The sequence below is a fragment of the Gymnoscopelus braueri genome, assembly GCF_963280865.1.
Source record: "Gymnoscopelus braueri genome assembly, chromosome: 19".
NCBI classification, from domain to species: domain Eukaryota; kingdom Metazoa; phylum Chordata; class Actinopteri; order Myctophiformes; family Myctophidae; genus Gymnoscopelus; species Gymnoscopelus braueri.
The window spans coordinates 5,282,154-5,298,403 of NC_137621.1; the positions used below are offsets into that span (position 1 = coordinate 5,282,154).

Consider the following 16,250-nt stretch of genomic DNA (forward strand, 5'->3'; position numbering starts at 1 on the left):
TCCGCTGTTTACCCTTTTGTATATGTTGTATCCCAAAACTAATGGTAGATTCCAAGCCGCACGGATGTTTAAAGTTTGGAACGGAGCATAACATTTTAGGAACGGAGCGAAACTACCCCTCAAAAAGTTGATCTAGTAAATGTTTTTCCATTTTAGTGCACTCTTCTTCGCTTTGTTTACATTAACCGGAAGTGTCAGTCACACCGTCAGCCGTGCTGCCACCCCTGGTCAGATGTTGAATTGCACCCTCTTTATATGCTTTATATATCAAGTGGACAATGCAATTCAACATTCGACCAGCGGCGGCGGTAAACCTTCCTGTCCGACTGCAACTTCCTGAATATTCTGATAACATGGCAATGGTGGTCAGAGGCAGATTAAATAAGCGATTTAAACGGGTAGTTTCGCTCCGTTCCTAAAATGTTATGCTCCGTTCCAAACTTTAAACATCCGTGCGGCTTGGAATCTACCATTAGTTTTGGGATACAACATATACAAAAGGGTAAACAGCGGAGCCTTGGCGGACGTATACCCGATTCTGGAAGGTAACGACATAGAACCTCATCTCGGAGCTGTATAGCGGAGTGAGAGGTTCTTTATGGAGCTAGGGTAAAGGAAGCAACGCCTCCTCCAAATTGAGCGGCTTCCTATAATAGCTGATATTGAGCAGTACCTTGCTAATTGTTTAGCCCTCCTCTTGGAGAGGCCGGCCATTTGCAGGCCCCTCACAACCAACTTGTGCACGTGTCCTAGACTACCAAAGATAAAAACCAAAAGTTTACATCTGTAGCCTAGCTGAGAGATGGTCTGCTCTAGCTGATGATATTTTAGCACTTTGGTTAGGAAGGCTTCCTCTAAGCTGTAATCAAAAGTACAGCCGACCTCGAGAATTAACACCTCCCTATGGTTTTCATTAACAACAATGGCATCACACACACACACACACACACACACACACACACACACACACACACACACACACACACACACACACACACACACACACACACACACACACACACACACACACACACACACACACACACACACACACACACACACACACGTGTCTGTCTACCAATACATGAGAATGAATACAATACATTCCACATGTCATTAATCACATCACACTCTGTAGCGACGATACAAAGATTATTCATAAATAAACGTATTCATCATGTGTTTGAAAACATTCCATTCCAACCAACTAGAAACCTTTCAAGAGCAAACTGATAGGAACTTAAAGGACAGATAGTAGTCTAAGACACTCATGGAGAATTACAGAATTAGGCTAAAAACACATGTGAGACAGAAAAAGGCACCCTAACCCTATACTTATAATAATACTAATAATAATACTACTACTACTAATAATAATGCTACTGTATAGCATTACTAGTGAACTGATGCTGTTTTAACGGTTTTACCCCCCTTAAATGAAAGGTCTGATCTGTGTGTCCACAGGACAGCTGTGGAGGCTTCAGTAACATTCAGAAACCTCACCAACAGGAAGGAGACATGTGGAAGTGGATGTGGCCCTTGAACGGCGGCTGTAAGGTAGGCCTACTCTCCATTAGGCATCCAACGGTATACCGTATTACGGTATTACCGTTGTATAAACAGCCGTGGTATTGATACCGTGAGATTTCTAGCTCACTGTATTTATTTGTTTATTATTGTATGCGCATATGATGTGCAACTCCACTCACAGGAGTCATGTGATAGGAACTTGAAGTGATACTCTGTATATGGCAACAGAATTCACAATATTCATGATTCTACTGCAATTCTACTTTTTAAAAACGTATTGTTAAAGGGATATTTCACTTTCCAACATATTTAGTCGTTTTAACATCTACTCTGGCTTTTGTGTTTCACCTCAGACAGTTTTTAAGTGTCTTGATACAGTATTTAGATATTTGATATTCATTTTATCAGACACGCCCCCTTCCTATACAAACCCATTGTAACTTCAAACTCCATTTTAACCATGATAGATTCATTGAAAACACCATCCTTGGTTCTGGTGACTGATATTGTCCGTTTATTTTTTTAATATTATTTTGAAAAAGAAAAAATATATACAATAATTAAGTAAAAAAGACACGGCCCCCTCACATATTAGAATATAAAATATCTAAATACTGAATCAAGACACTTAAAAACTGTCTGGGGTGAAACACAGAAGCCTGAGTAGACGTTAAATTGACCTCATGTGTGCATACCTCTACTCTAGAGCCCTGCAGGCTGCAGATGCACTACAATTATTTGAACACTTTAGTTACTAGTTACTTTGTAGATTTTGATTATTATTACAAAACATAAACTAACCACTTCAGCCCTATATACATTTCGGCCATTTGAAAGAGGCTGCAGATCGGCTATTTTCTAAAGATTGTTTGTAGCTGCCCCAGGTTCAACAAATGTCCACGCCTCATACAGATGTCTTTTCTGGTATTTATCCAAACTCTCCAAACTCCTCCAAACAGACACCATACAAGACACTGTGAAAACTATAAAAGAAATAAACATACATTTGTTCAGTTGAGTCCATAATCATTATGAAACAGTCCTCTGATTAGTGAGGCCACACAGGTGCATCCAATTAGTGACATTTTACAATGAAGTCTTCCAAACAAAGTTTAACTTGTAAATTACAACGCACACAACAATACATCACGGATCAATGAAAGGAACATAATACAATAAGCATTTACCGTGTGCGCCTCTTGAACCTTGTGCAGAACTTTGGCAGTATTATTATTATCTCTCTCTGTCTTAAACGCATTAAGACCTGGAACGGATCTGTGTCACTTTTTCATTTGAGCTAAAAAGCATAATGTTACACTTTGGCTATTCAAAAATAGCAGATCTACAAGCTCATATGAGCTTGTAGATCTGCTATTTTTGAAAATCTGTGCAAATCTTTGAATATATATATTCTTTTAAAGCAAACATTAACTCAAATCTGTGCTTCTGGGGGGTCCCTGGAACAACATATTTTGAGATGGGGGTCGGCGGCCAAATACATATAATTTTGGGGGTCCTTGATATGAAAAAGTTTGAGCACCACTGATATAGAAACATACGTTTTTCAGAAAACTGTTGTGATTTAGAAGACATTTGTAGAATGGGCTTCAGGTCTTAAAGGGTTAAACGTGACTCTCTGGATCAACTCAGCTTGCTTCTGACTTTGATTGACAGCTTCACTCTGACCATGTGACTCTCTGCCCAATTTACCGTAAACCCTCTAAGCAACGGGCACAGCATTTTGACCTTAAATCATGTACTATATAAACCTTTTTAATATATTTATTGTAACTTTTAGTACTATTTATTCATAATGAAATGAATCTTTTAACCCAGTGTGTACATGAACTTTACATAAACAAAACATATTTATAATTATAACTGAAACCACTGTCTCTCCTTCTGGGACAGTTGCATTATTTCTACATTGCAATATTGATACTTTTACTTAAGTAAAATAATGTAGTACTTTTCCCACCACTGCAGTGCACACACCAAAAGCCACACACACAGTTGTTGAACGATGGGCAGCCAGAAGATAAAGGAGGTTGCCTCGCGCTGCTTTATTTTGATGTGCAATTTAACACATGCCATGAAAGCACCTTAATAGCTACCTAATAGTTTAATAAAACTACAACTCAAGTACTCAGTAATCAGTGTGATGTTTGGGTTCTTGACTTCTTGTAGGTTTGCTTTTATCAGGGCGCAGCTGAGAGTGCAGCTGCTGCGTGCACCAGTGAAAGAGCACGCTCAAATCTAATTCATTAATAATAATAATAATAATAAATAAATAAAAAGGTGTCAGGCTTCAGGCTGGGCTCGAGCTGTAAAATTGCGTCACCTATGGGGCCAGGGGCCGAGCCAGGTTATAACGGGTTTGTATAGGAAAGGGGCGTGTCAGATAAAATGAATATCAAATATCTAAATACTGAATCAAGACACTTAAAAACTGTCTGAGGTGAAACACAAAAGCCTGAGTAGACGTTAAAATGACCCCAAACATCACCCTATAGCTATACAAGCAGATCTACAAGCTCACAACGCCTCGCATTGCAAGGCGTTGTGAGCTTGTAGATCTGCTATTTTTGGCTAATGTTCCCCATCACACAAAGATATGGCGGACCCCTTGTAGTAACTCTGAGGACCCCCTAGGGGTCCCGGACCCCCTGTAGAACTATTAACCAATGGATGAACTGTCTATGAAACAGTGACATCACAGGCTAATGATTATTAGCCTGTGATGTCACTGTTTCATAGACAGTTCATCCATTGGTTAATAGTTCCATGCTGTATGTGTGGTGACTTCATTCACTCTACCTTCATGGTGTGTGAGAACATAGTAATAATATAGCACAGAAAATAGTATGTAATCAAATCAACCTTACCCGTTCGTATTCACCGCTCGCAGTGGTGTAAAGTAACTGAGTACATTTACTCAAGTACTGTACTTAAGCACAATTTTGAGGTACTTTACTTTACTGGAGTATGATTAATTGTCCATTTACTTTTACTTCTACTCCACTACATCTCAGAGGCAAATATTGTACTTTTACTCCACTACAATTATTTGAAAACTGTAGTTACTAGTTACTTTGCAGATATTAATAATTACATTATAAAACATACATTAACCACTTTAGCCCTATTTTATACATTATACATTTATACGTTATTTGAAAAATAGCCGATCTACAAGCTCACAGAGATCTGCTATTTGCAAACATTTTAGCACTTCTTCTTTTTGTACTTTAAGTACATTTTGATACCAATACTTTTATACTTTTACTCAAGACAATTTTGAATTCCTGACTTGTACTTGTAACTTCTACGTTGCAGTATTGATACTTTTACTTAAGTAAAACATTTGAGTACTTTATCCACCACTGACCGCTTGCTATCTTTGACTGTGGTGTGTCGTGGTACACCCCACAGTCCCCCCCCCCCACGTCCAGGGACCCCCAGGGTTCCATGCGGATGTGCCCTTACAGGTCTGTAACTCTGAGAGTGTACACATGGAACCAAATGGACCCTTACGGGTCCATTTGGTTCCATGTGTACACTCTCAGAGTTATGGAGCAGCTTGAAATGAAACAGAACAGTGTGAGAACCACTGATACAGACAGTATATGATACTTACATAACGCCTGATATATACATCTATAAATCACTCTATCCATACATGTGTTTGGATGTTTGTTTACAGTCTGTTCAATCTGTTTTTACCTTCTTTCTTTTAGGAAGAAAAGATGAACAGTAAAGCTGCAGAGATGGCGTCACATTCAGGTGAACCAGTCAATGATTGATATGATAATATGATCCCCAATATTTACCATTTTAAATTAATTTGAGATAATGTATGAATATTCATCTTGTATTTCCAGGCCCCAGTAAAACACCCTCAGAGATGAGAATTATACTTCTGGGATATAAAGAGTCAGGGAAGAGTTCATCAGGAAACACCATCCTGGGTTCAGAGCAGTTTAGTTTAGAGAAAACAGCTCAGTGTGAGAAGAGACAGGGAGACGTAGGAGGACGACAGGTCACTGTGGTCAACACTCCAGGATGGTTTAGGAATCAGTCTCTAAATGAAACATCTGAGCTGATCAAACAGGAAATAGTTCTTAGTGCATCTCTGTGTCCTCCTGGACCAGATGCTCTCCTCCTGGTTATAGGAGCAGGCAACCCATGTACAGCTGATAGGTATAAAAACATGGAGGAACATGTGCAGCTTCTCAGTCAGAGAGTGTGGAGTCACACTATGATACTGTTCACAGAGGGAGACCAGCTAGGAGGTAAATCAATTGAGCAGTTCATTGAGAGTGAAGGAGAGGGCCTACAGAGGCTTGTAAAGAAGTGTGGGAACAGGTACCATGTCTTCAACAATAAGATCAGGGGTGATGACACTCAGGTCACACAGCTGTTGGACAAGATAGAGGAGAAGGCAGGAGATAAAGGAGGCTGTTTTGAGATAGACAGAAGAGTGTTAGAGGAGACTGAGAAGAAAAGGAGAACACAGGATGAGGGAGCAGCACGACGACAGATGAAGGTGAAGAAACAACGAGAGAGCATCAGGTCAATGATGGGTATGTAATGATTTACATATAAATCACATCTGTCACTAACACACTTCTCAGGTACACAGACACAGCTTTGAATCAATGATCACCATTAACCCATTAAGACCGGGAACGCATCTCTGTAACCACTTAAAGTTAAACCATTACTTTATACTTTGGGCTATTCAAAAATAGCAGATATACAAGTTCATAGCGTGGCACCGAGTGCCATGAGCTTGTAGATCTGCTTATTTTTTTTTAAATCGTGGGAAATGTGTGCAAATCTTTGAATGTATTTATTTTTAAAGCGAACATTTGTAAATCTTTGCTTCTGCTGGGGGTCCCTGGAACCAATTATTTTCAGATGGGGGTCCACGGCCAAATACATATTATTTTGGGAGGTAACAAGTTTGAAAAAACTGATTTAGAAGACATTTGTAGAATCCCCCAGAATCAAAGTTTAAAAAAGTTTGCTTTTAAAAATGTATATTCAGGGGCACGGTGGCTGTTGGAGTTGAATTTCACCTTATGACCCACACAAAGTACAGATACTTGTAGCACGGAGACAATAAGGAAAAACCAGACTCAGACAGGCCGCCAAGGGTATAAGGAAACATGTTTGTATTCAGATCAGAGAGATATTAGAAGGTTACAGTATATCACAGGTATGGTTCCGCATCATCGGTCGCGTCTCTCTGTAGTGTAACAGAGAAAGCAGTAGGCTTTAACATTGTCCAGTAACATAAACATATGACATCATAGGATGTGACATCGATGAGGTTCCGTGCGAAGGTGGACTTCTCGGATTGGATGAGAGCGATGGTTACGTCGTCGTCTGATGATGGTAGATGATGGTAGATTATGATGGAGGATGATGGTGTGACAGTTTATCTCTGGACAACAGCGTCCCCATGTCTGGGTCAACAGGTTTGACATCTCTGACCTGTCACTGGTCAGTGGAGATTTGGTTGACACTAAAGGGAGACAGCTGTAGAGAAGAGAACACCCAGATACCGTGTTCCCAAAACAAGATTGCCACAGAAAAGGCCTGCATGACTTTGACCTTGGCTGGCAGACAGAGGGACTAAGAGTACAGAGTACTTTTACCATGACAAAGTACAGGCCCGTATGGCATTATTAATAGGACATTTTAACCAGGTTAAGGACCCTAGACACATTATGATAATTAAGATAAGATAAGAGATTAAATGACTATATCAGTGGCGCAGTCAGTAGTGCTGTCGCCTCACAGCTAGAAGGTCCTGGGTTCGATTCCCGCAGGGGGACGCTGTGGGCACTGGGGGCGTGTCCTCTCCTCCGCGTCATCAGTGCCCATACCCAAGGTGGGGTTGGCGAAAGGGCCTTTCTGTGTGGAGTTTGCATGTTCTCCCCGTGTTCCCTAGGGTAGGGGTAGGTACCCTCACAAAAACATGCAGTAATCCTGGTCACTATACTGCCTCCCCCTGGCCAGCCGGGGCGCCTGATGGAGGGGAAGGGAACTGGTTGGAATAACGTGTTCCTTCCACGCGCTACGTCCAACCAGGGAAACTCTCCCCTGTCAGGTGACAAGAAGGTCAGTTGGCTCTCATGCATTGAAGGAGGCATGAGCTCGGCCCTGGACTCCCTAGGTTGGCAGAGGGAAGGTAGTGCCCAGGATTACATAGACAATTGGCACTGGGTGTAAAAAAATAGGGGTTACAAAATCGTGGGATAAAAAAAACGGAAAAAAATTATATTCAAAGATTTGCAAAAATGTTCACGATTTTTCAAAAAAATAGCAGATCTACAAGCTCATAGCGCGGCACTCGGTGCAGCGCTATGAGCTTGTAGATCTGCTATTCTTGAATAGCCCAAAGAAATCTAAAATGACACAGATGCGTTCCCAGATTCAATGGGTTAACCCATTAAGACCTGGAACCGAGTGCCGCGCTACGAGCTTGTAGATCTGCTATTTTTGAAAGATTGTCACTATTTTTTTGCAAACCTTTGAATATATATATTTTTAAGCGAACATTGTAATTCAAATCTTTGCTGGTCCCTGGAACCAAATATTTTGAGATGGGGGTCCGCTAACAAATAGACATTTTGTAGAATCGGCCTCAACTGGAACTGGGAAGCATTTGTGTCATTTTAAATTTTAGATATATATAAAGCAACAAATCATTTTAACCCCTTTATCCATATTTTATACGTTGGCTATTCAACAATATCAGATATACAAGCTCTGCAAGCTTGTACATCTACTATTTTTTTTACATTTTTGAAAAATGTTGAAAGTGTTGAAAAAGTCTTTTACTCAAATCTTATCTTCTGCGGGTCCCTGGCACAAAACCTTTTCAGATGGGGGTGGGTTCATGGCCATATACATTTTGGGGGTCCTTGACACGTTTGAGAACTGATTTAGAAAGCGTTTGTATAGAATTGGCTTCAGGTCTTAAGACAAAAACAACAACACATTTACAGGAGATTCATAAAACTAAGTATCAATTGTCTTTATTTGTGCTCTTTATGTGTTAAAAGTGTGAGATCTGTTTAGTCATGCATTGAGAGATAAATATCACTATTCTCTGTTGACCAATCACAGCACAGGAGTCACTGATAAAGATGATTGACCATATATGGACTTATATCATGAGCAGGTACTGTAGCTATAATACAAGTCAAGGTTGTACCAAAGTTCAACATGACTTTAACATACTTTCATAAACAACAAGTCCCTGTCAGGGTTGTCATGATTCTACACTTAAAATAAGTTACTGCACACTCATAGTTCAGATGTAAAAATGTATTTATAAAAGACCAACGTTTCAGCATGCAGTGCAAGCTTCCTCCACCAGGGTTAAGACTGACATGTAAATTACTACTATTTAACCCACATTCCATGCCAGAGTTTAATCTCATAATGTACTCACCAGTGCCAGCGTTTTATTGTTGTTTTTTAGTTTTTTTCATGTCGCCACAGACCTCGCTAAATAAGTTAAAAGTGCGCGTTCATTTGGTTCTAAACACACAGCGGATCCGTGAGAAACGGCGAGCGAAAACAGTTTCCAAATCCGTGCCGCCATCTTGAAGCTACAGCCGATCAACCATAAACAGTGATCAGCGAGGAGAAAAACAACAACCAGAGAAAATCGAGTTTTAAACAGGATCCCAGACAGGAAGCGGATACGATCGAAAAAACCGGAACCCGAATAATTCCGTTTCCGACCGGAAACCGGAAACGGAAATGGATAAAAAAAATTCGGAAAGTGCACCTGGGGCACTTAACATGGGAATCGGCGGTTCGCGTAGATCTACGCGACTGGCACGCTGCGGCTTTAAATAGGTTCGCGTAGATCTACGCGACTGGCATGCAATGTGTTAAGACCGGGGACGCATCTGAGTGTCATTTTTACATTTATTTGGCTAAAATAGCAGATATACAAGCTCGTAGCCAGCACCGAGTGCCGCGCTATGAGATTGTAGATCTGCTTTCTTTTCTTTTTTTTTCGTGAAAATTTGTGCAAATCTTTAAATATATGCTTTATTAAAGCAAACATTTCTGAAATGTTTTTTTCCAAGGACCCCCAGAAGCAAAGATTTGAGTTACAAATGTTCGCTTTAGAATATATATATATATTCCAAAAATGTCATGCTTTTTCAAAAATAGCAGATCTACATAGCGCGGCACCGAGTGCCGCGCTATGTAGATCTGCTATTTTTGAATAGCCAAAGACATCTTAAATGACAGAGATGCGTCCCCGGATTGAATGGGATAAAAGTAGTTAAATTACACAGGTGTGGTTGATAAGGATACCTGTCTAATTGTTCCCTGTTCTCACAGACACACACTGACCACTAACCAATCAAAGACATTCATCCATTACTCATTAATAATTGTAAATGAATAATGATAAAAAGCAGCCTCCGCGCGAAGTGGAGCTTACTATGAAACCCTGCTCGGGTTGTGTGTGTGTGTGTGTGCAGTATTGTGTGCACACGCTCTCATTGGCTGCTGACACATCTCAGAGTGCAGCCGCGCCCCCATGTGACTCACGCTCTCATTGGCTGCTGACAGATGTCAGAGTGGAGCTTACTATGAAACCAACCCGATCGCCCCCCAAACACGGTGAAATAGCACGGATTGACAAACGGCAATGCCGTGCATAGATGACTAGGAACTCCGAAACTCCGTGCATAGGAGAACCATACCCCCCCCCCCCCCCCATTAACTTCAATACGAGGCGGAGGCAGTCACGTGACTTTCTCTCTACGTTCTCCCCATCACGGTGAAATAACACGGATTACAAGTCCGTAAATACACAACATTTTCGAGCTGCGTTCGCTTCCCACGTTCGCGCGTCTTACTTGTAGTTATCACTGCTGGTGGATGTCCAAATCTGTTCCTTTTTTATCATAATTTTAGAAACATTTAAAAATTGTGAAAATATCTATCTAATATCTAATCTACAAGCTCACAACACGTTGCATTGCGACGCGTTTTGAGTGTGTGTGTGTGTGTGTGTGTGTGTGTGCGTGCGTGCGTGCGTGCGTGCGTGCGTGCGTGCGTGCGTGCGTGCGTGCGTGCGTGCGTGCGTGCGTGCGTGCGCGCGCGCGCGTGCGTGCGTGCATGCTGGTGGACAGTAACAAAGTATATTTGCTTGAGTACTGTACTTGAGTATGTTTACTTGAGTATTTGTATTTATTGGATACTTATGAATTTCATTCCACTACATTTCAAAGGCAAATATTGTACTTTTGACTCCACTACATTTCTAGGAAGGGAAGACATTTATTATGAATTACATACTTGAGCCCTATTTCAAATATAGTGGAAAAAGCAGATCTATAAGCTCAAACGTGCCGTTATGCGGCTCATTGTGAACTTGTAGATCTGTTTTTTTGTTTTGTATTTTGAAATTTAAACATTTCAACACAGCAACAGAAACATGCATTGATATTAAAGACACTGCATTTAAAAATGTTTCAATTAATTTGTATATCTGAACTATGAGTGAGAGACAACTCTGTTATTACTGTAGTTTACTGTAAGTCACTGCTTCATGTCAAGGACCCCCATATTGATATGGATTTGACCACAGACCCCCAATTGAAAACATGTTTTGCCAGGGACCCCCATAAGAGAATATTTGTCATGATTTTTCAAAAACAGCAGATCTACAAGCTCACAACGTGTCACATCGTGACATGCTTTGAGCTTGTAGATCGGCTATTTTGAATATGTTTAAAATAAAGGCTTAAGTGTTTAAACTGTTCCTCATTTTGCTGGGGACCTCTTGGACCCCCCTGAAGGACCCCTGGGGGTCCCCAGACCCCACTTTGAGAAGCACAGCAGTAAGTGATATACTTTAGGTCTATTGGGTGAATACACACTCAACAGGAATGGAATGGTTCTCAAAACACAGAATGGTTTTATTTGTATCATTTTCATTTAACCATTTAACCCCTCTATACTTTGTCTCATGACACATAGTGAAAATAACTGATCTACACGTTGTGAGCTTGTAGATCTGCTTTTTTCACTATATTTGAAATAGGGTTTAGAGTAGTTCACCCCAAAAAAGTACTTATTTTCTATCAATTACAATTACACCCCATGAAGCCTTGAGTTCATGGAGATGTTGTAGTTTTTGTCTCATTCCTGAGACAATAATGTGATGATCGGTGGAGTCTCGGGTAGGCAGTGGTGTAAAGTAACTAAGTACATTTACTAAAGTACTGTACTTAAGTACATTTTGAGGTATGTTTTACTTTACTGGAGTATTTCCAATTGTCTATACTTTTACTTCTACTCCACTACATCTCAGAGGCAAATATTGTACTTTTACTCCACTACAATTATTTGGAAACTTTAGTTACTTTGCACATATAAATTATTACATCATAAAACATAAATTAACCACTTTAACCCTATTTTATACATAGGCTATTTGAAAATAGCAGATCTACAAGCTCTTAATGCGTCCCATTGCGACCCGTTGTGAGCTTGTAGATCAGCTTTTTTCAAACATTTTAGTACTTTTACTTTTGGAACTTTAAGTACATTTGGATACCAATACTTTTGTACTTTTACTCGAGTAAATGCTGAATTCCGGACTTTTACTTGTAACAGAGTACTTCTACAATGCAGTATTGATACTTTTACTTAAAGGGCAAGACCACTTTGTTAGAGGTTAGGGTTGTGTAGTTAACTTGCCATTATATGTAACTCCAAAGGTGGACCAGAAATCAAAAATAATTGCTCCATTGATTAGAAATTGATAATTCAAAATATGCTCCTCATTGACTTACATTAAATGTACAAAGTACAATAAAAGTCAAAAGTACAATATTTGTCTTTGAAATGTAGTGGAGGGAAATTCATAAGTATCCAAAGCATGTTAATACTCAAGTTAAGATACAATTATATTGTTTTACTTAAGTACAGTACTCTACTCAGTAAATGTACTTTGTTACAGTACACACACACACACACACACACACACACACACACACACACACACACACACACACACACACACATTTAACCCATTAAGACCTGAAGCCGATTCTACAAATCTCTTCTAAATCCCAACAATATTCTGAAAAAGCGTATGTTTCTATATCAGTGGTTCTCAAACCTTTTCATGTCAAAGACCCCAAAAATGATATGTATTTGGCCTCAGACCCCCATCTCAAAATATGTTGTTCCAGGGACCCCCCAGAAGCACAGATTTGAGTTAAAAATGTTTGCTTGAAAACAATACATATTCAAAGATTTGCACATATTTTCACGATTTTTCAAAAATAGCAGATCTACAAGCTCATAGCGCGGCACTCGGTGCCGCGCTATGAGCTTGTAGATCTGCTATTTTTGAATAGCCAAAGTGTAAAATAATGCTTTTTAGCTCAAATCAAAACGTGACACACATGAGTTCCAGGTCTTAAATGTTTAATGTATTCTTTCTTATATTTCAGGTGATGACCTCCATCTGTCAGAGATGAGAATTATACTTCTGGGAAATATAGCTTCAGGGAAGAGTTCATCAGGAAACACCATCCTGGGTTCAGAGCAGTTTAGTTCAGAGAGAACAGATCAGTGTGAGAAGAGACAGGGAGACGTAGGAGGACAACAGGTCACTGTGGTCAACACTCCAGGATGGTGGAAGGTAGACCCTCTAAAGGAAACATCTGAGCTGATCAAACAGCAGATAGCTCTTAGTGCATCTCTGTGTCCGCCCGGACCAAATGGTCTCCTCCTGGTTATAAGAGCAGGCATCTCATATACAGCTGATGAGTGTAAAAACATGGAGGAACATGTGCAGCTTCTCAGTCAGACAGTGTGGAGTCACACTATGATACTGTTCACACAGGGAGACCATCTAGGAGGTAAATCCATTGAGCAGTTCATTGAGAGTGTAGAGTGCCTACAGAGGCTTGTAGAGAAGTGTGGGAACAGATACCATCTCTTCAACAATAAGAACAGGGGTGATGACACTCAGATCACAGAGCTGTTGTTGAAGATAGAGGAGATGGAACACTATGGAACAGGACGTCCAGCAACACCTGACAGTGAGTATTTAACTGTTTGTCTTCTATTGAACATAATGCTAACATGCTAATGATTGTATGGGTTAAAATTCAGGCCACAAGATGTAGCAACCAGTAGTGGACAAAGTACTCAACTGCAGTATACTTGAGTCAAAGTAAATATACTCCTGGTAAAATATTACACTACAAGTGAAAGTTGCTCTGTCAAATTTGTATTTACCCCCAAAAGAAACCCCAGAAATCTTCAAAACATGTAAAAAATAGTGAAAGTAGCAGATTTGTAAGCTTGTAGATCTGCTATTTTCACTATATTTGACATTTGGCTTAAAGGAGTAGTTCAGTAATTCTATCAACTACTCACCCCATGAAGCCTTGAATTCATGGACTTTTTTTGTTTGTCTCATTCCTGAGACAATCATTTGATTACTGTCTCCTACCGGGTAATGTATCCGGTAGGAGACACAAAGGAGACTCTTTGTGTCTCCTACCGGCTAATGTATCCGGTAGGAGACACAAAGGAGACTCTTTGTGTCTCCTACCGGATATACATACGGTCGTCAAATGATTGTCTCAGGAATGAGACAAAAACTAGCGTGTGTGTGTGTGTGTGTGTGTGTGTGTGTGTGTGTGTGTGTGTGTGTGTGTGTGTGTGTGTGTGTGTGTGTGTAACTATCATATTTAAGTATAATATTTAACATATCTGTGCATTATATACCCTGCTCACCATTCAGCTTGACTAGTCCTTAAAGGATTAGTCCGTGATGTCACTGTTTCATAGACAGTTCATCCATTGGTTAATAGTTCCATGCTGTATGTGGGCGGTGACTTCATTCACTCTACCTTCATGGTGTGTGAGAACATAGTAATAATATAGCACAGAAAATATTATGTAATCAAATCAACGTTACCCGTTCGTATTCACCACTCGCAGTGGTGTAAAGTAAATGAGTACATTTACTGTACTCAAGTACTGTACTTTAGTACAATTTTGAGGTACTTTTACTTTACATTACATTACATTACATTACAGTCATTTAGCAGACGCTTTTATCCAAAGCGACTTACAATAAGTGTATTCAACATAGGTAGGGAACGAAAACTACTAATCACCAGAAGTCTTTAGTGCATTTTCTGCAAAAACAAGCAACCAAGAGTATACCTAGCGCTAAGGTAAAAGTGCAATATATCAGCTACCTATTTCCTTAAACAGAGGAGACAAAATAGCTAAATCAAATGAGCATGAGCTAAAACAAATAAGTGTATCGACTAAACAAGATCCAATAAACAATCCAATAATCCAATAAACAATACAGCAATAGAAAACAAGCGTTCGTACAACTAGTTAACAACAAGTAGGTCAGGCAGAGAGGAAGGGTAGTGTTTCCTGAAGAGGTGAGTTTTCAGCCTGCGGCGAAATATGGGCAGTGACTCTGCTGTCCTAACATCAGTGGGAAGTTCATTCCACCACTGTGGGGCCAGAACAGAAAAGAGTCGTGACCGTGTGGATCGGCCAGAAGGACCCTTGAGTGACGAGGCAATCAGTCGCCCCGAGGTGGCAGACCGAAGTGGTCGGGCAGGGGTGTAGGCATCGACCATAGCCCGGAGGTAGGAAGGAGCTGTTCCTTTCACTGCCCTATAGGCTAGCACCAGGGTTTTGAACTGGATGCGAGCCGCTACGGGGAGCCAGTGTAGAGAGCGGAGAAGGATGGTTGTGTGGGAGAACTTGGGGCGGTTGAACACCAGGCGAGCCGCAGCTTTCTGAACAAGCTCCAGAGGTTTGATGGCAGATGCCGGAGCACCAGCAATGCACTCGCAGTGGTGTAAAGTAAATGAGTACATTTACTGTACTCAAGTACTGTACTTTAGTACAATTTTGAGGTACTTTTACTTTACTGGAGTATTATTAATTGTCTATATACTTTTACTTCTACTCCACTACATCTCAGAGGCAAATATTGTACTTTTACTCCACTACAATTATTTGAAAACTTTAGTTACTAGTTACTTTGCAGATGTGAATCATTACATTATAAAACATGCAGTAACCACTTTAGCCCTATTTTATACCTAGGCTATTTGAAAATAGCCGATCTACAAGCTCACATAGATCTGCTATTTTCTAACATTTTAGTACTTTTACTTTTTGTACTTTAAGTACATTTTGATACCAATACTTTTGTACTTTTACTCAAGTCAATTTTGAATTCCGGACTTTTACTTGTAACAGGGTATTTCTACATTGATACTTTTACTTATTGTGAACTTATTGTGAGCTTGTAGATCTGCTTTTGTCCACTATATTTGATACAGGGCCTAAGTGGTAAATTCATAATGTTCATTTTGTCCTCCTAGAAATGTCAGTGAGTCAAAAGTACATTTGTCTTTGAACTGTATAGTGTATCATAAATACTGGGAAAGTACAGCTTCAGGCCACATGACGCAGAAACCAGTGGTGTAAAGTAACTAAGTACATTTACATGTAACAGAGTATTTCTACATTGCGGTATTAATACTTTTATTTAAGTAAAACATTTGAGTACTTTTTCCACCACTGGTAGCAACCAAGTACTCAACTCCAGTACGTGATCAGGTATTACTGCAAGTGAAAGTTGCTCTGTCAAATTTGTGTGTGTG

General features: G+C 40.0%; 1 protein-coding gene across 1 annotated transcript in view; it reads left to right on the forward strand.

The window, feature by feature from the left end:
* LOC308074168 (GTPase IMAP family member 8-like) overlaps positions 1–16,250 on the forward strand; it is a gene marked incomplete at both ends in the record, with an annotated part of 708,175 nt that overhangs the window by 40,973 nt on the left and 650,952 nt on the right. The window contains 4 exons of the mRNA XM_080413500.1: positions 1,465–1,557; positions 5,268–5,313; positions 5,412–6,113; positions 13,044–13,637. Of these exons, the coding sequence (XP_080269626.1) occupies positions 1,465–1,557; positions 5,268–5,313; positions 5,412–6,113; positions 13,044–13,637 (1,435 nt within the window). The remainder of the gene's footprint in view (positions 1–1,464; positions 1,558–5,267; positions 5,314–5,411; positions 6,114–13,043; positions 13,638–16,250) is intronic.